Source organism: Leuciscus leuciscus (assembly GCF_965113295.1).
Source record: "Leuciscus leuciscus genome assembly, chromosome: 22".
NCBI classification, from domain to species: domain Eukaryota; kingdom Metazoa; phylum Chordata; class Actinopteri; order Cypriniformes; family Leuciscidae; genus Leuciscus; species Leuciscus leuciscus.
In genome coordinates this window covers 24393664-24420983 of record NC_138746.1, presented here as the reverse complement: position 1 = coordinate 24420983, position 27320 = coordinate 24393664, and the positions used below count along the sequence as shown (strand labels likewise).

General features: G+C 38.0%; 1 protein-coding gene across 1 annotated transcript in view; it reads right to left on the bottom strand.

The window, feature by feature from the left end:
* The window catches only part of golga7bb (golgin A7 family, member Bb), a 28032-nt gene extending 23562 nt beyond the window's left edge, over positions 1–4470 (bottom strand). Inside the window, exon 1 of the mRNA XM_082154563.1 lies at positions 4323–4470. Coding sequence (XP_082010689.1) covers positions 4323–4334 — 12 coding nt within the window. The 5' untranslated portion in view covers positions 4335–4470. The remainder of the gene's footprint in view (positions 1–4322) is intronic.
* Positions 4471–27320: the final 22850 nt, after the last annotated feature.

Below are 27320 nucleotides of genomic sequence, written 5' to 3'. Positions count from 1 at the left end.
CGTGTAGGCTACTAGCAAGTTCTTGGTTGCCATCTGAACTCTTGTTTTGAGTTGGTGCATAGATCGTCATTCTGTGTTTTTTCTTGGTGTGGCGATTAACAAACAGCATCGCATTACAGCGTGTGCCTAGCCTAGAAATCTAGACGCACCCTAGCGGCAGCAAATTTAATTTTGCAGCCAGGGTAGTCTAACAACTCTTCGTTGACTTTCGAGCTGTAAACCAAACTCTAGTCAGGGCAATCACATTGTGAATAGAGTCGGTGGGCGGGCTTAACATAATGACGGCAGAGTTGCGACGGTTCCGTGTGAATTCCCTGCTACTTGAAAACAATGGCGGCTGCTGCTGGCTAACAGCGGTCTTTCGAATCAGCTTTGGCCGCGACTCTGGAGGACTTGGAGTTAAGCTTTTCTTTGAGAAAAGAACAAAGAACGGCACTGAAGTCATTCTTAAAAAAGGAAGATGTGTCCGTAGTTATGCCAACCAGACACGGCAAAAGTCTAATCTATCAACTACTGTACCTTCACTGGTGGGAAAACACTCTGGTTGGTTGTAGCGCTATCCTATTGCGTGCAGAGAGAATTTGAAAGACAACCGTTTATCCCGTCCCTCGGATTGAGCCCTGCCAATGTTGAGTTCCCAGACCCAACATCTTGATGTGGGTCTGGCTTGCCAGGCTAGCGTGTGCCCTCTTCTGGATTGGAGAGTGGATCACCTGTGACTAACTTAATAGTGTTAAGACTAACCTATAGTAAATAAGCAAATTAATATATTATACATAGTTAAAATTATAGCTCCCTAGCAGACCCATGGGGACAAAACCCCCCCCCAAAAACTCATAAATACAGTTTTAAAAATGCAATAAATAAATTCATATTAGCTGTAAGTTTTAGGGTTAGCCTACATGTGTTTATAATTAGCAATATATAAACTATCAAAAACATATAGCTAAGTAAATGTGAGTCTCTCTCTCTCTCTCTCTCTCTCTCTCTCTCTCTCTCTCTGTGTATGTGTGTGTGTGTGTGTGTGTGTGTGTGTGTGTGTGTGTGTGTGTGTGTGTGTGTGTGTGTGTGTGTGTGTGTGTGTGTGTGTGTGTGTGTGTGTGTGCTTGTGTGTGTTGCTACCAGGCCCCAGGCCCAAATGCAACAAATCAATGTTGGGAGTATTTTGTTGTGGCCCCTGCACAAGGGTAAAAACATTTTGGAGTCTCATCTAGACAGATAAATAGCAAGCAATCCTCTAAAGACTGTCTAATGCAGCAGCTCTGCATGAAAAAAAATAAACACATCACACATCAGTTGTCACAGTAGCCCCAGAACATAAAACAGCATCATTTATTTTAAGGATTAACTGAACTTGATTTGAGGTGCTTGTCAAAGAAGAAACTACAGATCCATCTAAAGACGCCTCAGAGTTCACTGAATGCTAAACTGACCAGTGAAGCGGAGGAAAGGCACTCGGAGCATTCTTGGAACATTCCAATAACTCATTACAATATGCTTAAATGAAAAAAAAGCCTGATGTAGGACAACAAGACCACAAGATGCCCAGAGCAAGTGCATGACAACTCTTCTTGTGACAGCAAAAACTATTTTTCCCCAGTGAATGTTGGCTAGGTGAGAGTCAACAATCAGTTTTAATAACCTAGTAAAGGTAAAATCTAGGTTGCTGTGGGAAAGAATTGTTTCCCTGAATACATTACAAACTGTGGAATCTCATTGTGTATTCTCACTGGAGGGAGTTGCCTACCTTTTGAATAAATCTGTAAACAAGATGGCTGAGTAAACAGGAAGTGCATGCAATCTAAACAGATGCCTAAATATAAACCATTTATTATGCAGTTTGGATAGGAGTTTATTATGCATAAAGGGCAGCTATACAGACATTATTCTTAAAGAGAGAAAATTGATCTGGAAGATATGACAATAAAACAGGAGAAAAGAGATGTGTATGCTCCTGCATATTAAAAAAAGAAAGATTTTTTTAATTTATGAATAAGTAATGCTTAGCCATGCATAACACCATGATGCTAAACAGCTAAAGTATTGCAGGTGGTTGTCAGGGCATTGCTGTGCGGTTGCTAACAGTGGTGGTCAGTGAGGGGAATTTTTAGTGAGGCTGATATGTGAAACAGTATTGATTAAAATCAATACAATTTAGCAGGATTCTCTGTTTTTAAAAATAAATACATTACTAATAATTTAAATTATGATGATATCTTAAAATGTTATTGATAATTAATGATGTGTTATAATCCTCCAATCAGCAACAGTGGTCAATACAATAGGCTAAATCCACAAAACAAATTGAGCACCATCAAACAAAATGTACACATGAAAGAAGTTATACTCCCTCTAACATCTACTCAGTACTCACCAATAGGGATGGGACGGTATGGAAATTTCATATCACGATAATAGTGACAGAAAAAATCGGTGTAATAAGTGTACAATGAATATACATTATTATCCCTTAAATGTTACTCTTAATAGTCTTGTTTGAACTTGTTTGTTCGTCTTTGGCTCAAAGCCACTTGCTGCAAACTTTTCTTCGCGGAAGCTTCACGTTTATTTCAAGAGAGTGAGATCAAATATTTTAACTCAAAACAACATTTTGTGGCCAATTATTTCCAAGACGTAGTTTTGGTATTGAGGTCAAAGTGAACTTGTCTTGCGTTCGCTATAAAACAGTGGGTGATGGTCACACAAGAGGACTCGGCAGATTTGAAGTGTTTGCACTATCGCAGCGACTTTTTTGTGCATGTTCTGCAGATAGGGTGACCATCCTTGATTCATTTTCCCTCATGACTTTTGTAAAAGCTAAAATATGACCACACCTCAGATTTGGTCCACGGTAACTGCCTTCCGCCATTGCTTCTCGAATAAAAGAAAAACAACATTGCGCGCTGCACCTGCGTCAGACTGTTGCTGATTTACAGTGAGTTATTAAAATCGCGATAATCAAACACGGTTTTAATGATAATTAATTTTTAAACGATAATACTAACCGTCAGTACATTTTATCGTGGTTTATAGTGAAACCGGTAATCGTCCCATCCCTACTCACCAATGCATAGATAAAGATCCTTCATTCATTTGGATTTCATCGATATTTTGCCTAAAAGTTTTTCTTCCACAGTTGTCCACAGGCAAGCTTGACAAGGCATTCAATTGAACCTGGAAGCTGATTGGCTTGAATTACCAATGATAGTTGCGTTCTCTATTCTGATTGGTCAGATGTTGTCAGTCTCCTCAACTTTTTGTTTTACAGGTTGGCCTATTAACAATGTAAACCCTATGTAGGCAACAAAATCATATTTCATTCATTATTCATTTTTATGCATCTGAGTCACGAACATCTGTTGGTAAACTGATTAAAGAAAATCGTTAACTTTAGATGTGTACCAATTGGCGAAAAGTGCAATTCAAATAACCAGATGATGCATTTTAAATATAGAACCTCGCCAAGACAACCAATCAGAATATATGAGTCAATCGCGCTTGCAGCGCTTTCACCTGTAGGCTACACAGAACATGTTGGGTTATTTTTAACACATTATTAGGGACTAGCGCGCTTTTTAATACATAGCCAAGCAAATACATTAGTTGTTGCATTATGGTTTAAATGTAAGACATAATGTTGCAAAATAAACTCGTGATCACGGTATCACTTGACAATAAAAAATAAAAAAAACATATATTATTATTATTATTTATCTATTAGGCTCTTTACCAAATAAATAGCCACGAAATACTTATGTGAGTTAACATTATTTGATCAGCTTACTTGGAGATACGGGAGCACAGGTAGAAATAAGGATTCCCCATCAATATTCAGTTACACAGCGTTGCCACGGTTATTAATCGGGAAAAGGGCTATATGAACGGCGCAACTGACCAATCAGAACCAAGTATTCAGGAGAGCCGCACAATAAATACTTTTACTTTATCATGTGTTGGGTTATTCAGTATATTTGTGTCTCTGTCCAGGGTGCTGAATAATACATCAGTCCGTCTGTGTCATTCACTCTTTCTTCTGTAGATCCACTGCTTTTGAACACAAATAATGTTGCTTCACTTTTGGGTGATTTCAATGGAAAACTGTCATGTCGACAAAATCAGCCTTTAAATAAACAGCGTCTCCATTTCTTAATTGGTTTCTTTGAACGTGTCTCATCTAAAGCGTTTACAGGAAACGTCGTGATTCAACCCCACAGCAGGTGTCAAAATAACTTCACACAAACGATACGAATGAAACGGACCCGCGCGCTCTCCTGTCTGTTCCTCTCGCATGCAGCTCAAACGAACATGTTAATGATTCTTACCTCTGTCGCCATGATGCCTGAGACGGTGGTGGATGTGTGGTGGATCTGTCCCGGTGCTGAAATCCTCTCCACTCGTGGGACAGTAACGGACGGAGAGATGAACGCACTGGAGAGGGTGGAGTAGCGTCCTACTGATGGAGGAGGAGTGACTAGTACAGATGTGCTTCACTTCATGCCTGTAGGAACAAGATCTTCGTAGAGAATCCGAGGACACAAACACTGGGGTAAAAAAAAAAATGTTTCATCAATAAAGATTTTATTTTTGTGTGTGTGTGACTTTTTTAGTGCCTACATTACAAAAATGGTTGTTCAGCAGAACATTTAACAATATAAGAATGACTGTTCCCACTTTATGTTAGGTGTCTTTAACTATAGGCTACTTACATTAAAAAATATATAATAATTGTTTGGTACAGTGTACTTATTGTGTTGATGTTCTATTGCAAAACAATTTTGCAGCTATTGAGATGTGATATGGGTAAGGTATGTGTAAAAGAGTCTGTCTGTTATGCTAAAAACAATGTTGTTTAATTAAATAAAAAATTGTTCAAGGAATGTAGATCAGCCTCTTGAGAAGTTATATGGTTTAGTTTATTACAACAATTTTTTGGGGTTACCGGTTTAGTTAACCCAAAACTGAAAATTATCCCATAATTTACTCACCGGCGTATATGACTTTCTTATTTCAGCCGAACAGAATCAAAGTTATATATAACGGGAGTGAATGGCAACTGAGATTTTGAAGGGCAAAAAAGTGCATCCGTCCATCATAAAAGTAATCCATACGGGGTTAATAAATGCCTTCTGAAGCAGAGCGATGCATTTTTGTAAGAAACATATCTATATTTATAACTTTATAAACTAGAATCACTGGCTTCCGAATGAAAGTCTAGTTCCGGCGGAACCCAACGCATGACGTTTTGACGAATGCAGAAGTGCAGAGGATAGAGCAAAAGAAAACACTGGTCACGAATTAGAAGTCTAAAGTGATACATTTTTAAGAGCAATGTCAGAGGAGCTTGAGTTTGTTTCCCAGCCCTATTTGTTTTTAACCGTGAGAGGCGTCTACTCTCACCTAAGCTTACGTTACTCCTATATCCTACGTCATGCGCCGGAACTCGACTCTCTCGTGAACGTGCGGACGGATATTAGCGGAAGCTAGTGATTACAGTTTATAAAGTTATAATTATGGATATGTTCCTTGCAAAAACACATCACTCTGCTTCAGAAGTCCTTTATTAAAGGTATAGTGGAGGATTTTCTTTTTCCGGGTGGATCATCAAGACTATTGGTCCTCCTAATTGTCAATCATTCTGGTGATATGTTTACGTAAGGCCGTCGTACGTGCTCGTCCTTTCTGCGCATGCGCACTTTCAGGTGTATATGTGTGGTGAGCTATGGTTTCAGCCATTCACTGAAGCTCGCCGTTCTCACCGGGTTTTTTCAAAATGTCTGAGGGTCGAAAGAGAAAAAGAGTCTACGAATTGTATGACAAGAAGAGAAAGGCCTCTGAAGAAAGAAACAAGACCAGTGTTTTGGGGAGAATATTTCACACGCTGGCGTGCGCTAAAAGCACAGGTTGGGCTTCCCACTGATGCCTCAGTCACGAAGTTTCTACTCGACAGGTAAAGTTTGGCATGCTATTTGGAGAAATCCATTTAAAATCACTGCTAAAAGTTAATGTAAGCTATGATTAGCGATGCTAGCGTTTAATATGCGTTCCCTCTCGGGAGCAGGTAGAATGTTGCGCATGTGCATTATTTCAAAAAGTGGAGAGGGCGGTTCTTTTCTAAAATTTGGGAAAATCCTCCGCTATACCTTTAACCCCCTGGATTACTTTTATGATGGATGGATGTGCTTTTTTGGGGGGCTTCAAAATCTTAGTTACTATTCATCCCATTATAAAACTGGGAAGAGCCAGGATATGTAATATAACTCTGATTGTGTGTGGCTGAAAGAAGAAAAGCATATACACATATATGGCTTGAGGGTGAGTAAATTATGGGATAATTTTCATATTTTGGGTGAACTATCCCTTTAAGGCTGGCTAATAATATAGTCTCTGACCTCAATCATGACCTGCATAATGAGTTTGTATTATTACCATCAAACCGGAGGTAAGGCATAGATATATATATACATGCCTCATTAGCAGCTGTTTCTATGCGCCGCTATACGTAAGCCGTCCGCCATATTGGAGCGGTCCATGAACATTCGAGAGCGAGTTGACTGAGCGTCTGCAACCGTAGTTAGACAGATGTATGAATAGAATATCTATATCTGAAATAGACTTCAGCAGATGATTTTGCTAAGCTAACACAAGACAACAAGATGAAGGTGTCAGCTGGCAATAAAAAGTTACCATAGTAAAAGTATAAACTTTAAAATTACCATAGTAAAAACATGTAATATTGAGTTAATACATATAAAACACAAATCAACACATTATCACCTGTACAAGGTTATTCCATTTCTTCGGGAATTTAAATCTTGGCGGTTTCACAACCAGAAGCTGCACAATGAGGTGGCATCATTGATTCTTACTGTGAGTGACGACACACTGACCATTACAAGATGGCGGGTGTGCCGTGTCTGCAGCGGTCGAACGATGAATCTACGTATGCATATCTATGGTACAAGGTTCCAAGGTTCAACAGACTGAGGCTGAAGCAGTCGTTTATGCATATCTTAGAGTTGAATAAGACACTTAATCAAAATGCTTAGTCTGACAATAAAGTATCATATCATATAACATATCATGTTTCATATCTATAATATCATATCATGAATTGAAAGTTTAATGACATTTGTAAGCATTTCAATTTACATTAATTAATTATCTTTAAATCATTATGTTACGTTTAATAAGTTAATTAGTAAACATTAATAAGCACATTATCTCATATATTTCTAGCTATGTGAATATATATTAACTTATGATCGGCTAAGCATTATATAATGTTTGTTAATGATTTATTAATAAAAGTTATTATAAAGTGCTACCCAAATAAATAAGCAAACAAATAAATACATGAATAAATAATACAATTTAAAATGTGCTTGATGTGGTAAAATCTAAATTAAAGGAGTAGTTCACTTTAAAATGAAAATTACCCCATGCTTTACTCACCCTCAAGCCATCCTAGGTGTATATGACTTTCTTCTTTCAGACAAATACAATCTGAGTTATATAAATAAACACCCTGACCCTGACGCTTCCGAGCTTTATAATTGCAGTGGATTGAAACCATCAGCTCAAAAAAGTGCATCAATCCATCATAAAGAACTCCACACGGCTCTGGGAGGTTAATAAAGGCCTTCTGAAGCTTCTGTTAGCGTAAGAAAAATATACATATTTAAAACTTTATAATGTCAAATAACTAGCTTCCGGCCAAATGAACATACAGATCCGACTTAAGTCTAAAGCGCAACTTATGAGAGTAATGCGATGTACTACTGATATTTACGCTACGCAATGACAAACTACACTACTTCCGACGTCAAAAATTGCGCAAGTTGCGCTTTAGGCGTAAGTAGACTGCGTAAAGCCATTTGGCTGGAAGCTAGCTACTTTGTAACGTGTTAAATATGAATATTTTTCTTACACAAACTCATCGCTTTGCTTCAGAAGGCCTTTATGAACCCCCCTGGAGCCGTGTGGAGTTCGTTTATGATGGATAAATGCACTTTTTTGAGCTTTAAACTGCTGGTTGCAATTCACTGCCATAAAGCTCGGAAGCGTTTGGGTGTTTATTAATATAACTCCGATTGTAATCATCTGAAAGAAGAAAGCCATATACACCTAGTATGGCTTGAAGGTGAGTATATGGGTAATTTTCATTTTAAAGTGAACTACTCCTTTAAATGGTGAGAAATAATGCAAAAAAATTTAACCTTATTATATATTACACAGGAACCAGCCAGAATTAATTAGGCTACGCCAACCAAAGTAGGCACATTTTTAAGAGGCATGTCAGGTAGGAAAGAGCTTCTGAAGGTAACAAATGCCCATACCTCTTTACAGTATAGATGAAAAATGTACATATAAATGTTTAAGTTTGCAGTATTAGTATGTCAAAGTTAACATTAATACATTGACATTACTTGACACTGAAGATTAAATATAATTTTTTACATTGTGAGTTTCAGCAACTACCTTCTGGGAGAAGATTCAAATTTCCACAGTGCAGACTGAACAGGTTCAAGTATTCTTTCTTTTCCTTAAGATCAAAAAAAAAAAAAAAAAAACCTAAGAAAAATAATAAATAAGGGTCCAAGCGGGGTTATGCAATACAGGTGACAAATTAAAGTATTCACAATCTACGGTATGCATGCAGATAGAGGGCTGTACTGTATAAATTGGGATGGACTGATGTTGCTGTGTCTGATGTAAATCCAAGTTGTATATTTCATTTTAATTTAATGAACATTTAACATTCCATTTGAAATAAAATTATGACAGATTTATGGTGTGCTGGCATTTCCCTGGCTCTGTTTGTTTCAAAAATATCTTTCTCTGGCAATCATTGTGGTGGCTCAGCCTGAGTCATACATGCATGAAACAGACTGCATAATTCACAGGGAAAGCAAAGACACTTAAAAATGTATTGAATGCGCTGCTGATGTTTGGACGCTCCTGGGCTTTGACCAGTAGCCTATGTGGACTGGAGAGCAGTCATGTTTTAACCATGAGCATGTTTAATAATACACATTGCAAGGTGCAGGTAGTGTATGTATGTTAAAGGGATAGTTCACCCAAAAAAAAAAAAAAAGAAAAAGAAAAAATGCAACATTTACTCACACTCATTTGTTTCCAACCTGTGTGAGTTTCTTCTGTTGAACAAAAAAGAAGACATTTTAAAGAATGTTGGCAACCAGAGAGTTGACTTCCATATTACTATTTTGTTTTCCTATGGAACTCAATGGATGAGTGAACATGTTTGGGTGAACTTTCCCTTTAAAGTTAGTGCTGAGTGAACAATTCTAGAGTGAAATCTGCGCTGTGTAAGACTGCTGGTGTTGGAAAGCACCTTACCTAAAGACCTTGAATTAACAAATAAGAAATTCTTGAACAAAACACACTCATACTCACTCCAAACAGTCTGAGCATGTCATGTCTTGACAGCCGGAACTCAAAGATAGCTAATCTGAATCACGTTGGACACTGAACAATACCATCTGCTCCTGTGTCTGACTGAAGACTGTAACTGCACGATACATAATCATAGCAAAAGAACTTTGCCTTGCATCCAAACAGCAAAACAATTTGCATTACAGGGCCACGTGGGCTGACATAATCAAATTGCTTATTGCCTAAAGCATGCACGTATTCGCACACACGTTCACCGATTCGGGCAGGATACATCCGGGAAAAGACAGAGGAAGTGTATACTACACTAATCACAGCTTATTTGATAAGACAGCAAAACGCCTTTGGGAATGTGAGATAATAAGGTCAAATTTGAACAAACATGCACAACGTGGGAAGCGAAGCTGCTTTATTTATTTTACAAATTGTTTCTTCAATATCGAAGGAGATTATAAATGCAATTATTTAAAGCATTTTTCATGTATATATTTCCTGAATGGAAATTGAATTGGAAAGCATGACGAACGAAGAGCTTTCACTTATTCTTGATACTCTAAATTGTGTGAATGAAAATCCAGAGGAATGCCTACGAAGGGGAATCTTCCTCTTGTTTTTCATCGAGGCCAAAAATGTCTTGTGCAGATGCCACCATCCCTTGGCACAGAAACGTCTTGTCTCACAGGAGGGAAACGGGAAAGAGAAAAGAGGGTTTGATCCACGATATAAATAAAACATTAAAACGTCTTTGTTTATTGTGTCTTTTTATAGAGGTGTTAAAAATAAAGCGAGCAATCTCACTGTGCCTCCTTACTAACATTGCAGAAAGGGAGCTATAAATAGAACTCCCTAAATAGATGCACACAGGCAAGAGATTTCTATAGCAGCCAAACAATACTATGCAGTACATATTCATGCCTCTATCCTACATTGGATAAAACATTAAAGGTACACTATGATTACATCATCAAGCCTTCTTTCAAAACATGTTTTTGTCTCACCCTGACTCACTATGGTAAGCTTATTATTATATTTTTGACCTGTCGGGGTGGTTTTTGCGGGAAATTGCATAGAGGACTACATGCGTCACTCTCCTGTGCGTGTCTCATCATACCAGTAAATAGAGAAAAGTTGCTCAGGCTACTTTGTGGTGTTGGAGTGGCAGAGATTAGTTGTCACAGCGAGTGAGAAAGGTTGACTGAGCGCACTAAATGGAGCACACCGTATCTCAAACCTCTCAAACCATAGAGCACACTACAGGTAAATGTCAAACCTCAGAGGAAACAACAGTAAAAAAAAAAAAAAAAAAAAAAACTCGAACAGAAGAGAGTCTGCTGGTAAAAAGAGAACGTAACAAAGCTCGTAATGGCTTTTCAGAGATGGTGCAAACTGAGGGATTTGAAATGTTGTAAAAACGACTCAGAGATGCCATTCAGAGATGCCCTTTTAATTACTCAACAGGTCAGCAAGGTATTTTATTGAACAGATAAATTGACATATGTAGCTCTCTAACAGAGTTTATTGTAAAACATTATCTTTTGTGAAGGGTCATATTCATCCGCACAGTTACAAAGAGCGGAAGCACAACCAAAACAATGTTCTTCTGCAAAATTCATGCAGTTTTGTTTTGTAACCGCTAGATGGCCAAAAGTTACACAGTGAACCTTTAAACTAAGATAACACAGTGTGAATTTCATGTTATTGCTTGATGAATGAGTCCATCCATCCATCCATCCATTTTTTCTTCTCAGAATGGAATGCATCATGAAAACTGATAAAACATGCTGATTTCTGAGAAAATATGGAAGTCTGCACAAAGGAGTTCACGTGCTCAATGTCCGATTTTCTTACTCGATTAGTGACTTAGATCTTTCTTTTTAATTTAATTTAATTTAATTTAATGACATTACATTTCTTTAATAGCTTTTTTTTTTTTTTTTTTTTTAAAATCCTAAATCCCTCTGTTTTTTTTCCAGGTTTAAATTTAAATATGAACCCCAGATTTTCAAAGTGAACTCAGACTTTTGGACCCCACTGTACATACTTTCTTGGAAGTGTCTAAGGACAACGAGAACGTCACTGTTACTAAGGAAACAGAACAAAATCAGATTCCTTTTTTTTTTTTTATCATCTAACCACCTGGAATGATGTTTGGATCGCACTAAAATCTCTGTAGGATCCTCAGGCATATTCAGATGGAGAAACGTGTGAGAAAAACGTATTGCAACACTTCACAGGCCGTGGAACTATTGACTTTGGTGCGTGAAGTGCATTCCTATGTTGTTTCCATTCTCTTGGCATATTTTTTATGAAATCTGGCATTTATTTTTGGTAATATTAGACTGGTGTTGACATGTACGGCCAGTGTTAGTGTCTTGTAGTCAGGGGCATAATCATGTCAAAACACAACTATTGATTTGAAAGAAAGTTCACCAAATGTCTTTGACTTCTTCCTACGAACTCATACTTAAATTATATATATGTATGTATGTATGTATGTAGCCTATATATATATATATATATATATATATATATATATATATATTAGTGCATTTACTGTTACTGCTTTTTTTATCGATAATTATCCATAATGAATAATCGACATTCGACAACAAATTTTACTATCAATTGCGTCTGCGCGCTGCGCCGGGAAACCGCCAAATGCATATGTAAAATAGGACACGGAGCGAGCTGTTGCGAGAAAGGTAGGCTACATGATCCAAGTTGTCCGAAACATGAGAATGCATTTTATTTAAGCTTTTTATATATATTTGTAAGCGCTTTAAACAAGTAGGACCTACAGCGTTTACAGCGTTTTGCCCTGTCTTGCTATGGCAGATACGTGAGCTGTTTACTGTCTCCTCAGCGCATAACTTGCATTTTTATGGTTATATCCGTATCTGTAAATGTTAGAAAGTCCCACACGCATTCTGCGTGTTTTGACAACAAGCGATCTTGTTAAACTTAAGTGTTCAATGAACGAGCGCCGGTGGCTGCATGCGAGTCAAACAGGCGACTTAAACATTTTGCTAACATCTTTTTTTGTTACAAATTAAGTTGTAGGTTTAAAATTCTACATTTATCACAAGTTATTGTATTTATGAGCGCAGTAGTAAATAGCCTATTGTTGGTATAGCGCATTATATATAATTAATTGGGCTACTATGTTCAGAGTGAATCATGTCCCTCATACATTTTGTGCTTTTATTTTTGTTTATTAACATTTTAATGTAGTCGGTTTAATTTCTGCTTTAAAATAGTAAGCAATCAGTTGATTTTAGGTTTTGAATGTAATGTTTGTATTTTAAAAATATTTTTTTTTTAAATTTTTTTGCTACCTACAGCATAGCCTACTTTGCATAGATAGTCCTACATTCGCTATATTTGTTTTCATAGACTGTATATTACACTTATATTATACTTTATATCATTTGTTTGAAGGATGGCTTTTGGCAGGATGTGGAATAACATTGTTTAAAATAATGGATACATTTTTTTTTTTTGTTAAAGCTGCAGTCCGCAGTTTTTCCTCTTTGTCGCCATCTCTGTTCGAAATCTGCAATTGCAGTTATTCGCGTAATTATCAACTTTACGTGCGTTGTGCCTCGGTATGGCACAGCGCGGATGAATCCAATGTTTTGAGGAGAATGTACGGCTGTCAATCACCGCGCTGGTGGTGTGGATACTGTAATTCGCAATCACAGATTCTACTTTTTGGAAGTATGACCAACATAAGAATTTTCACCGGAAAATGTCGTCTGAACAAGTTAGTAACATCCACTTTTGGTCTGACCAACTAATGGAAAAAAGCATTGCAGTAAATCGAGCCGATTAAATCTAACGATCGCTTATCATATCACGTCAAACTGTGCAAATTATACTTTGTTCTCAAATTGTTAATGTTAACAACATCAGCATTGCGTGACTACATTTAATGCCCTTCCGATATTTGTCCTTGTTTTCGCATGGGCCGGTTGCAGTCTCTTTTTTGCTCCCAAGTCCGAAGTCTTTCGCGTTTTACAACGGGAGAATCTCCAGTTGTCACTCCACCACCAACATCCTCACACTCAATATAGCCTACGAGCCAAGAGACCTTCTTTATGTGTACAGATGTGACGTAATGACGCAAAGACATGCTCAAATTTCCCGCGGAAATCCACCAGTACCACTGGAATTAAAAATATTACAAGCTTACCATTTTGAATCGAGCTACGGCAAGCAGATAATTCTGAACACTGGCTGGTGATGTACTTGCTCAAAAAATGATTTGGGATAATTTTTGACCCCAAAAAGCTACGGACTGCAGCTTTAAAACGATTTTTTTTATGTATAATAATGTTTCGTTTTTCCATCCGATTAATCGGAAAAATAATCGACAGATTAATCGATTATGAAAAGTAATCGCTAGTAATTTTACCTACTGCATAGCTGTCCAGACTGGAAAAACACAAAATTGTAGACAGCATGAGAGTGTGTGGCCAATCAAATGATGCTGTCCAGCACATTTACAGTTTGCTCAAGTTCAGGAAAACCTAAAAAATTGCCCCTTTACCACATATGCCTTGTCAGATTTCTTAGGACTCATATGCTCCAATGCAAGGGGACATTTTCAGATTTTTGCAAGTCTGTGCAATTTCTATTTATGTGTTTGTGTGTGTGCACATGATCTGTATGTCTGTGCTACAGGACTGGTCAGGCTCTTTGCCACATTAAATATCCTTCGCCTGTTGACTTAACAACAGGAGGAGACGACTGGAATGTGATCAGTGTTCCGTTCCAAGAACACAGGAAATGAGAATTCTGAAAACGCAGATATAAAATATTATTAACTTTGAATTGTTAGACAAGCAAATAAAAAATGATCAAAGTCAACATAGAGGTCAAGTGAACTTTGTCACTTTCACCCAGATGTACTGGATGTGACAGAACTTGACAAGGCATGTGGTATTGCTTCATCAGAGTATTTGACAATTCAATCTACACATGATATCAAATTACTCTGGCTGTTAAAAGGTTGTAGAGAAACATGATGATTAAATGTTTCTCCTAAATTCCAATGACAACACTTTGGAGTTTGTGAGTGAATATGTGATTAAAGTCCTTGTTTGATAAATGGGATTTGATTACTCAAAGTCAAATCTGGCAGAATATACTAGTGTTGCTAAAGTGTAAGATGAAGAGAGACAAATGGAGTAGTAGAAAGATGAGAAATTAGAATTGTTATGGCCGCCTTGTCATTAGCTGTATCCCAAATGACGCTCTATACACTATGCATTGCACGTATACACTACTCGTGCACTATGTACTCAACCGTGTAGTGTATGAACTTAATAATACGTGTTTTTTCTTTTCTTTTCTTTTCTTTCAATATCGAAGTCTGATAGCCCCTCCCCCTCCGCTATTAAAGCTGCAACAGTTGAGTGCACGAAGTGTCCAACGTTCCACACTTTTCTTTCGGTTAAATAAGTGCATCATCCGGATACTTTAAGTGCACTTTTTCTTTTTAGATTTTTCAGTGTGAACGCACTACTCACACTATTTATACAAAATGGTGTAGAAAAGTGCACAAGTACTCGATTTGGGACGCACCTATTGTGTCAACAATCACAAACATGTCGTATTACCATTAGGAGCAGGATTGGGCTTGTGGATTTTACACTACTTTGACACCTGATATAAATTACAATTCAAAAGTTTGGTGTCAGTAAGATTTCTTTTGTCGTTGTTGTTGAAAGAAAAACTTTTATTCAGGCCCATTAAATTGATCAGAAATGACAGTAAATATAGTTATAATCTTGCAAAATATTTCTGTCAAATAAATACTGTTCTTTTAAACTTTCTGTTCATCAAATACCCACCCCCCCCCCCCCCCCAAAAAAAAACATATATCAAAGTTTCCACAAAAATATTATTAATAATTAGATGCATAATAATTAGACATGTTTCTTGAGCAGAACATACCATGTTAGAATTATTTCTGAAGGATCATGTGACACTGAAGACTGGAGTAATTTTAAAATTAATTAATTTTAGATAGTAATAATATTTAACAATATTACTGTTCTTGTTATATTTTTGATCAAATGAATGCAGCATTGGTGAGCATAAGTGACTTCTTTCAAAAACATTAAAGAAGCTTACCTAACTCAAACTTTTGAAAGGTAGTGTACTGTATATATACACACATAGTTACTCAGCAACAAAATTACATTCACATGTGTTTTTGTATTGCAACCTTTACCAAATTTAAAACTTCAATTGAGTCATACTTCTAAAAGGAAATAAATATACACAGAGAAAGTGTTTATATGATCTCATGGTGTGCTTTGTCCAGTATATAAAGAAATTAGACATTTCTGTCATGACAACTCTTAAGAGTGTTTGGCATAATGGGTATGACAATGTTGATATGTTTGGTCTTGGCGGAATAGATCTGCCACGCTACTGCTGCTTTTACTGCGGAGCAAGTACAGGACTTGCTACTGCCAATACATGCATGACACACTGCTGTGAGCAAGTAAGACAGGCTGTTGCTGTAAAATTTAGCATATTTGAATTAACCGTAGCAGATCTATACAGGTGGAGCTGGGGAAGGTGGAGGGTTTCTGAAAGTGTGCTGCAAATTGCTACTGCAAATGCTGACCCAGTATTTGAAGGCTGAGCATGCTCGCTGAAGCGAGCTCATTGGCTACTGAGACAGCAGGAATCAATCAGCTGTGAGAGAATGATGCGATTGTAAGCAGATTGAGTTAAGGACCTATCAGCCTGCGCCACCTAGAGTTTCATGACAGAACTTTATATTTCATAATTTGCTTTAGACAGTATTGCCCACACAATCATGTGGCTGAGTTGTCTAATTGATTTTTTGCATTTTATAAAGGTCTAATAGGAATTTTGGCAGACTTTCAGCAAGCAAATTGTGTGGCGGTTGTAAACCTAACAAAGTCTGCATTTAAAGGGGTCATGACATGGATTATTATTATTTTTATATATTTTTTAACAAATTAGGCAATTTTAATGTTCCTAGAGGTTCACTTATAATGTTAACTCTTTCCCCGCCATTGATGGAATGTTCTGGCTTTCCATGTTTTCACTTTTATGTAGTAGGGGGCGCTATTATGCATCTTTTGAAAGAGTATGAATCTCCTGATCAAAACACAGGCGAAAAAGAAGCAGTAACAAGCCATAGCATATGTAATCAGATTCTTATCAACATTAAACAGCATGTATATCAAAACTGCCTAACTTTACCAAATGAAATGTCGACCCAGGACAAGTTATAAGACTGCAAGCTTTGTTGATGGACTCGATCTACTCCATCTATTTAAATCCGATCCAGACATAGTCTTTGACAATAACACAATTTTCTCAGCTTTCTGAGAAAGCTCAGCTCTTTGCTTTTTTGAAAATTACCCACATTCAAATGTTGATTAAAAAAAGGAATGCATGAAGCTAGAATAAAATGTTTTGTTTGTTTTATTGATGTATTGCATGTTCAGATATTCATAAAACAAAATGGAAGTTTTGCCATGGAACTTTTGTGAAAATTATTTTTTTTTAAAGGCTGGCACTGGCTGGCAACGTTTTTTAAGAACGCTGGCGGGGAAAGTGTTAAAGTTTTTTGCACAAAAACAACAGTGTAGGTAAATGTCAGCCATTAAGCGACTGAATGCTAGTGGGCTATATGGTGCAATGATGTGTAGTAACTTCGTTTTGCATTTGCCTGTGTGATGTAACAAATCTTGCAATATCCAAATGAGCCGTTTTTGGAGCTTGATTAAATAAATGCTTTGTCTGAGGAGGACGCTTTAAGATATTACACTTAAAGGATGTTTTAATGGTACAAAGACCATAAGTCAAAAGAAGGCAAAATATAATTTCTCATATCATGACCCCTTTAACAGACAGTGAAAATTATCTTGGCCAGTAAAAAAAAATATTCAACATTACATCTGCTGTGACTGAAAAAACTAAAAACTAAAAAAGACTTTAAAAAAACTCAATGAACTGTGAATTCTTTCTGCATAGAGGAGTTGTAGATGGTGAGACAAAGTTGAGGCATCATAAAACTAAAGGCCTTTCACAGGCCCCTGCGGCCCATTTAAAAGAGAACTCAGAACTCCCGAGGAAAGGGTTTAGATTAGAACATCTCCATACTTGTGTGCAGACAGACATCACAGCTCAAATGGTTAAGGTACAGTGGAACACATAGTGCTGTTGCTATGTTCTCAGTGATAATGATAATTGCTATTGGTTTAAAACTCAAAATAAAAATGCTTCCATATTTAAGAGTGAGCAAATAATTTGTGTGAAATGACATTACAAAAGCCAAAACTGCGCACACACACACGGTTTAGTGATTAAAATCATGCTAATAGCTGGAAAGACAACAAAAATGTGGTTCAAGAAATGACTAATGCTGTTTTGATGAGTTTAGCCGTGGTTTAGCTGTGTTGGGACGCTATTGTGTTTGCTGCGGGTTTTGGCGTGCCGAACGGCTTCTTGTCTGTTTCTGATTAATCGAAACCGATGACTTCAGTACTATGTCCATTTTAGTTCTCAGACCACAATCTACTCTAGGATGGAAGTTTATGAAATGGCTCAGTTTTTGTTGAGATGGATTTTTTTATGCTTCATTATATAACACATCTTTTATCGATTACATAAGAAAGAACACAAATAATTATTAGGATAAAAGCACATTCAGGTTGCTGCCTTTTCATCAGATTTCAAAATTTCTTCAGAATTCAGTTTAAGTCTCAGTATGTTTTATTTTTATTTATTTTTATTTTTTCTGAAATACCAAGGCTCAATTTTACAGCAGAATGGACCCATTTGTGCCTCCAAGCTTTTCAGTCTAAGTAGTTCTACATCTAAGTGGCACATGGTAGTTCAAAAGGTGTTCACTCAACACTGAGATACATTTATTAAAACAGACCTTGCTCACAATATGCTTTCATTGCAAGTAAAAGAGCAGCATGAACATGAGTCATAAGTTATTCAGGTTTGGGACAACATAAGGATAAGAAATTACTTGAATTAATTAATTTTCAGGTAATATATTCCTTCAAAACAGAAGCAAATCTATGTTCAATGCTCAATTTTTCTTTCACGCGTCTTAAGAGTTAGGAGCCTTTGGTATATCTGTTTGAATGATTTCGTAGCATGTGTCTCAATCGCTAGTGGTATCACCTCTGCAGGACAGACACCTCTGTTACAGAAATCTGGCCATACTTTCTGTATTATGATCTGTAAATTGGCTCCTCTAAAAGCCAGTGCACCCCAGGCTCCTTTTAGATTAAGAAATCATTATTTCATCAGGAGGCCATTGTGCCAAATGCAGTTCACATGCAACACCACGGAACAATACCCTCGGCAGAACATACTATAAATCAGTCAAAAGCTGGAGTATTTGCACTGAGGCATCAATGCCAACCTGGTAAAGATCATACAAGTGTTCACAAAAGTGTGTGTGTTTTGGCCAGTTTAAGTCTTTTTTAATGCCACAGCAAGTTACTGTACATACATCTTTGTATGAAAAAAAATCTTTTTTTTTAATTCATACTTTTATTCAGTAATGATGCATTAAATTGATTAAAAGTAAAGTAAAGACATTTATAATCTTACAAAATATTTCTATTTCAAATAAATTGATATTTTTACCCTTCGCTTGTAGTGTCTCCCAACACTGGTGAGAAATTACACAAACTTACAGGTCTCAGGAAGCAATTGCAGGCGCACAATTCTGAGATATTCTGCCCAAAATTTGAACATGAACACAGTGCATCAACAATAGCATCATTAATTTCCTGTCATCATATGGCAGGGCAGATGGACATGCCCTCCAGGCAAAAACTGCGGACTGTGCTTATCCTGACACAACAATGGCGGGTTTCCACCATCCCACATGGGCACTCTGGCATGTGTGATATTTTCTGTTTAACAAGTCAGTGTGTCAGAGCCACGGTTTGTCCAGTTATATATATTAATGCCAGCAGTGACATAAGGACAACATGACAGAACCCAGGGAGTCACTAAATATAGGACAGATCAAATGATGGTCACAGGGAGGCCTGGAGATTGGTCTATGAGAACAGCACCCTCAAGTGGACTACAACTATGTTAACAAGCTTAACAGCCAACAGTAAATCACATGTGTTTAAAGTCCCCCTGTAGTCATTAATTGTATCCATTAAAACTCCTATTTGATCACCAATATGACATATTTAAACGTTTTTTTCCTAAAAAAATAAATAAAAAAATCTTAAAATAGCTTGAATATAACTCTACACCCTTACCTCATTTAGTATACGCGATTCTATGAATATGCAAATTAGCCCCGCCTCCACTCACTCACACAAGTACAGAGATACACTCATTGATGATCACACGTTGACGTGATTGGTTACAAGGTAGCTTGTGACGTCAGAAACACCAGTTATTTCAAACTGTGTTTTTGAGACTGTCGTTGGTTCACTGCATTTTTAAGGAGAAAATACTCAGCAATGGTGTTGACTTATGAATTTGCACATGGTTTGTCTTAAAGCATATTAAAAACACCACATAGACATATAAACAACATTAAAAGCTTGATTTTCACCACAGAAAAACTGTAAAGGTTCCTTATGGCATGTTTTTCTAACTTCCGTAAGACTTAGATCAAATCCTGCCCTGTAAAGACATTTCAGCTAATCTGAATGTGTAAAATTATTTTTATTTATTTATTTAAATCACTGTCAATAATTCATACAATGCTTTCAGTATAAGAAACAAATAAGATGATACATGGTTGATAACATAATAATGGTACATTTTAAAAGACGGAAATACAATCAGGCTTCAAAAAAAATACAAAATAAAATAAAATAAAAAACATTGGGGCAAGGAGGTTTGAGATAAGTTGCAAATCTGAGAATAAAACATGTTTATTAAAATCTTTATCACTGTAAATCTCCTGAGAGGCCAGACTATGAATAGAGGTCTTCATGCATGCAACATTGAGGTTGTAACCCCCTGCGTTCTGCCCTGGAACACATCCAAACTGCCTGCTTAACCTGGGGCGACTAACAGACAGGGCCTTATTAATCTCATTCAGGCTAGGAGAGATTGGCAAAGTAAAAAAAAAAAAAAAAAAAAAAAAACACACTCATTGTTATATAATGTATAAGTTCAAGCAAAAATTCCCAAAGCAGGGGAGTTAAATTCCGTACATATACAAGTTATGGCCTAAAGTACAAACTTTCACAGGAGCTTGAAATAGCTCCTTCAAGCAGCAACAGCTTTAGAAAATGCGTGCTTAATGACACCTGAGAACATCCGAAATCTTTGCATGAAGCACGTACGTTCAGCCCTCAAGGGGGCTGGATGCGTTCTCCGTGACAAGTTCACAGTGAAAAACTCTGCTCATGCTTTGCCCATTTCTTGAGAAAGGAGGGGCAAAACGGTGGATCATATCTAGGGGCTCACAGGTCAAGCTGGCAGAGGAGGGAAAGCCAAGGGAATGGAAAGGGGCTTCGCTTTATCAGTCTCCCTTTACCGGCTCGGGTGATCTGCTGAATCTGGAAGCCCATTTTTTAGTATCTTCCGATCCAGCGGAGAGCATGTTGCTGGCAGCATCTAGCTCTGAGGAGCTTGATGTGGTAGAAGAGGCCAGAAGTGTTAGTTGAGCCCTCTCCTTCCGTCAGCCCTGCATATGGGGAATTGTTGGATGTAATGGTCTGGGGCACGGCCAGTTTGAACTTGACCTAGTCGTGCGAAGTCGCTCACAGTAGACTCGACAAGTAATTTCTGGCGGGCCATGATCATCCCGTCCCCATGAGTCTTCCATTTCCATTTATACCGAAGTGGAGAAGTCCTGGAATAAGACATATTCAGCACACATCTTTCCTTTTCCAAATTTGAATTACCCATGCGGGTGGAAATATGTTCAGATGTCCCCTGTAGAAGAGATGCTGGTTAGCCATCTCTTGCAGACTGAGGCATCCTCATTGAAGGCTCTGGTCTTGCCATCTCAGCAGTTACAGACCACCTAGCGGAGGTGGCCAAGGCGTATGAGGCAGTGTGTCAGACTGGTGGTGCTCTGCACACAGTGGCTGTTTTGCAGGCATATCAAGCTGACCTGCTGAGAGATATATATCAGGGGCAGGTATTGTCTCCTAAAGTGGTCGCTGAATTACGCCACACCACAGACTTGGCCCTCCGTGCCCCCAAACAGACGATGATGGCTATGGTAATTACGGAGAGGCATCTTTGGATCAACCTTCTTTCTTGTTGCTCTGATTTCACCCTCTGGACTCTTTGGCACTTCCGTCGAGACAATTAGGGGAAGAGGTAAAGGCGCAGTTAGTAGCGTTCAGGAGATGCATCCCACGCCATTCCAATTTACCTCCCACCACCACCAATCCTCCTGAGTCCTGACCATGGGTAACCTGCGTCACCTGTATCTCCAGTGTTCCATCTATCTCCAGTGTTTCCTGTGCCTCCAGCGCCCCCTGTACCTTCTTGGCTCCCTGTATCACCAGCGCCGCCCTGGTGGTTCCCTGAACAACCGGCACCTCCCTGGCTCCCTGAATCACAGCACCTCCCTCGTTCCCTGGAATGTTGGTACTGCCGTGGAGGCTTCCTGTTCAGCCTAAGCCTCCCCTCATCAGCCTCCAGGTTGCCCACCTTCCCACCCCTGTGGGCTTATTATGGCGCTGGGACGCACCTTCCGGGAGGGGTGTGTACTGTCACGATCTCCAGTCACCAGCCCAGTGTCTAGCATTATATTTCTCAGAATCCCTCTTGGCTCCCACCTTCACACACTTCATCACCCGCACACCTGTCACCAATCACGTCACTCATCAGCGCTGTAAAACTGAGGTGTGTCTAATCATTGTCTAACATTGTCTAGTCTCATCTTAAGCCTGGTTCACACGGGACGATTTTAAAATTGTCGGCCGATTTTCCAAACCTGAGAGACCCCACACACGGGGATAAAAAATCACGGGTCTAACAGTTTTGGTCGTACAGTGTGTGGTGCGCAGCCACACGGCAAAATCAACACATCACACACGAACCGATTTGACTCCCGAGCATTCCCAGATCAGACGGGAAATCGCGCAAAATACCTCGAGATCAAACGTGACTTCAGAGTAAACAATCATGGCGGACGAAGAGGATGCAGTGGCAATAGTTTGTAGTTTGTTTTTAACCGAAAAAAACCGTTATCAAAAGAAAAGGCGATGATCTCTGACGTCCACCGGACTTTCTGGTGCGCCCTGCCGCCGGCTGTTTTGATTATATTTCCCGGTGTTTCCTCGCCGCCTCGTCACCTCGCTTTCTGATTGGCTACACTCCACAGTCCACAGGCTGTGTGCTCGGGGGACACCACACACGAGAAGAAATCGGGCCAAATAAATCCAACATGTTGGATATCCCCGATTTGAGATCGGAGCGGTCCCGACGTCCTTCCGAGCAGACGAGAGCAGTCTTAACACACCACACACGGCAGGAATATTTGATCAAATTATTTTACGATAATCGGAGCATCCTTAAGATTGTCGGAAGGGGTGAATCGGGGCTAAAATCGGCCTAATTATCCTGCCGTGTGAACTAGGCTTTAGACTCGGACTGTATCCATTTGGATTATCTCTTACTTGAAGTATACCTACCTTCTTGTCCATCTTCTCGTTCCTGGTCCCAATCTTCAGTTCCTTGTTCTCCTGCATTTTCCATGTGGTCGTTCTGCAAAGATAAAAAGGAAAGTTAATATGTATCCATCAGTGACTGTTTAAAGTGTGTCTGTGTAGCTACTCACCATCCAGTCTCTCATCCTCATCTTCTCCACAGATGCAGAAAAGCAGGATGTAACAGTGATTAAAAATATAATGACTTCTAAAGCCTTTTTTTATTTTATTTTTTATTACCATATCTGTTACTGTAAATGCATAGTGTATGACTTCTAAACATGACTTTTACTTCTATGAGTAAAAGTTTACTATAAATCTGAAAGTCTTTTGGGGAGGGATCTACATACCAACTTATCACAATCATTAACTGTTACAAATGTATTAACTTTATTTTGGTGCTTTTCTTAGAAAATATTAATATATAATGAATTGTGATTAATGTGATCAATTAATTGCATATCATGTAACTAATTCAGTGTAATCACAATAAGTATTTTATTTACAAAGATTGTATATGGATTGCCAACAGGTGATATGGAAGCTTGTTTCTGCCACAGAATAAAAGATAAAAAAAGAGTTGTGAGATAAATATTTTTATCTCACAATTGAGTTTACATATACAGTGATATAAAGTCGCAATTGCCAGTTATAAAGTCAGAATTGCGTGATATAAAGTCGAAATTGTGTGTTATATAGTCAGAATTGTGAGATATAAACTCGCAATTGCGAGAAATAAACTCGCAATTGCGAGAAATAAACTCGCAATTCTGACTTTTTTTCTCAGAATTGCATGTTTATATTCTGACTTTATAACACGCAATTGGCAGATATAAAGTTGTAATTGTGTGTTATAAAGTCAGAACTGTGAGATTTAAATATATTTATAACTTGCAATTGCGAGTTTATATCTCACAATTCTGAAAAAAAAAATGAAATATCAAAAATACATTTGTTCCACAGACTGATGCATCTAAACAAAAGGATACAACGAGGTCATTGAAAATTTATGGAAAATACTGCGCTAGAGCATTAGAGCATTTACATCAAAAAGTAATACAACCGTTTCAACTCCAACTCAGATGAGACAATAGTGAGTTGAAATTTTCAGTAATGAGGTATCAAGAGATCTTTGTTCTTTGCTCTCGATTCAGATGTCATATCCATTCCATACAAAAAGGTGTAAGTCATGGTTCATTAACCCAGAGCTGGACTTCACATCATGGATTCTAAACACAGAATCCTTGCGAGAGCTACACAAGGGCCAAATCTCCTCCCTGTTCTCGGAAGCACCTTTTTTTTCTTTTCTTTTTTTTTTACCTAATCAAGAGCTGGATATGTTTTGCACACTTCTCTTTAGCTGATCTTTTTGCACAAGAAGCTGCATTCTTTCTGCTTTCTACTGTTATGCATTAAAAAAATTTGAAAAGGAGCTCCAACACCATTTGAATGATGGGAGGGAGGAAGGAATGAAGCAGGAACAGCCAAAATAATAACTCCCCCCTGTTCTGGATTAACTTGTCAGACATTCCCTTTCCTTCTCCCTCTCTCCATCTTATGAAAGATCTGCCAACCTCTTGATTCTTTGAAGTCATGTCTGTTTTCCAAACTGTTATAGCACATCCCACCCTGCTTTGGCCCTTGTCTGCACACAAAGGGCCAAAATCTGTGGGGCCTCATTATAGCAAAATGGATGATAATCATAGCAGTGTGAGTACAGGAAAATAACACCAAGAAACCCTCATCCTGCTCTATGGGCTGTCATGACTATGTCCTATGTTCTTGACTGGCTAGAAATGGCCAGAAAGATAGATAAATGTATGTTGCTATCTTAAACATATTCACTGCCACTGTCTTTCCATTTGGAGGCCACACAGTTATCAATTTCAGGAGAGCTATCACTCACTGATGGCAATGGTCTAAGACTCTCAATAATATGAGGGGAAGATCCAATGTTTTGCCAATTTTTATATCTGTTAAACATCTGCTTCAGCGCAGCAAATTAGCCTTCTGCAGGAAATAGCCAAGATCTGGATGAGAATGCATAATAAAACATGAAAAAGTGTTATCAGGCTGTTTCGTTTTCAAACACCACTGCCAAGATTCCAAAGCTGCAGGACTACCTGAGCACCTTTGCAAAGGCTTTCTCCTACTCGCTGGAGAGTTAATGCTCTCAGCAGCAGTAACTTCTTTTGTGATTTACTGAAGGCAAACCCCAGGCCAGTTACACAGGATCGGAGAGAAAGGCTTCTGTGTGGAGTGAGTGTGAGAATCACTGGAAATACTGAAAACTGGAAATCTACAACACTGGAAAACTGAAACATTGAAACAGTGCAACACGGAAAAAGCGACCACTGAAAAACTGGGAACACTGGCCCTTTTACGAATGGAAACAGGAACATCCATTAAAACAAATACTGGATCCCTAAAACAGTTCCTGAAACACTGCAAACATTGGAAATATAAAAATACTGACAGACTGAAAGGCATAAAACCTTGATCACTAAGAGACTGAGAACAATCGAATCACATGACACAGAAACAGAAAAACTCTGGATCATTGAAACACTGGAAACATTCAACTACTGAAACTCTGAGGCTGTGTCCAAAATCGCCCCCCATACCCTATTCCCACTATTTGAGTGGACAGCCATTTTGTAGCAGTGTCTGAAACCTGATAGTGGATGTTATCAATTGCACTCTTTAAATCCCATAATGCACAGCAATAACAAGTGTACAACCGATGTACGCGCAACGGCTACAGAATACCCATAATGCACTTTGAGGGTGTTGCTGAATGATTCTCGTGTCTCACCAGAAGATGGCGCCCGCAGTTGAATCATCCATCCATCCATTTTCCAAACCGCTGGTCCAATGTGGATACAGCATAATATCATACAGGTATAAATTCCATTTTAATTGATTATGAAATAGTTGAAATAGGTTTATACATGCTAGTTTCCATTACAGAGTTCCAGATAAATCTTTTCATTACTAATGGAGCTGCCAGTTTGCTAAGTTTCAGATGATTATTAAACAGCAAGCAGTGTCCAAATTCACTCACTCATTTTCATTCTCTCCTTCAAGTGAACTATATTAGGAAATAGTGAATCAGAGTATGGAGGAGATTTCAAATACAGCCTGATAATACATTAATTCAGGACAGCTTGTGACACATTAACATTTTGGCAACTTCTAACTGAAAAAAATGATTAACTAACCAGTAGAATTAGCAAACTGAAGACCAAAATGGTTTACTATCAGCTAATCAATAATCTCTGAATCATGTTTGCCTCTTGAGAAACTACTTACTGTGTCTCATTTAAAAAAAATCACTGCCAATTAATTACAGTAATCAATCTCTACAATAACTTAAAATGTGTCTTAATGTAAACAGTTATATTCTCTTTATTTAAAACAAAGACATATCTTCAGATAAGCAGGACAGCATCAGATGACTTGTAACAGTAAAATGAACATATTAGTCAATGCTCAAGTGTTAGAATAAAGTCTGTCTTGTTTACAGCCAGATTTAATGTCCTGTGTCACTCAGCTCCCCTCTCGATTTCTCCCGTGAATGCAAAACGGCACAGAGACATCAAAATCAACTTTCTATATAATAATACATTTGAACACTCTTATTTTTCAAAACACATTGGAATGCAGAACCATGTGTCTGGAAGACATTTTGCCATGGAAACAAAACATGTCATTAAGTTTCATTGTGTTTGACAGCTTTTGGATGACATGGTTAAATCCCCCTTTTTTGAACAATTATTAAATGGAATTGTAAATGAAGTGCTGAGGAAGACCTAAAGTCTAAATGGAGGTGAAACATAAATATGAGGCTAAACACTGGATGAACACGGGACTCTTGTGATTATAAAAGTTCAGATTCCCTTCTAATGAGGGAGTCTTTCTTTCAAACAGAAGGCTTATATAATAACTCATGGGGCATTTTAGAAAAAGACAGAATTCAGCACCATCAGATTTAATAAAATCCTTCTAGACGGAAAACGTTTGGTTTTACTCTCCAAAAAACACTGGAAAAGCTCAAGACTAAACTATTCCCTTTTGCCTTTTTGGCAAGTATTAGACCTGATTACTTTTGGACATTTTGTATTCAAACAAGTGATTATTAGTTTAATAAATCAATCTTCAAAATATATCTGGGATGCTTGAGCAAAACACAGCATTGATCGTCAAAGCCATTCTTGTTCCGCCATAGTCATCCATCCATGTATT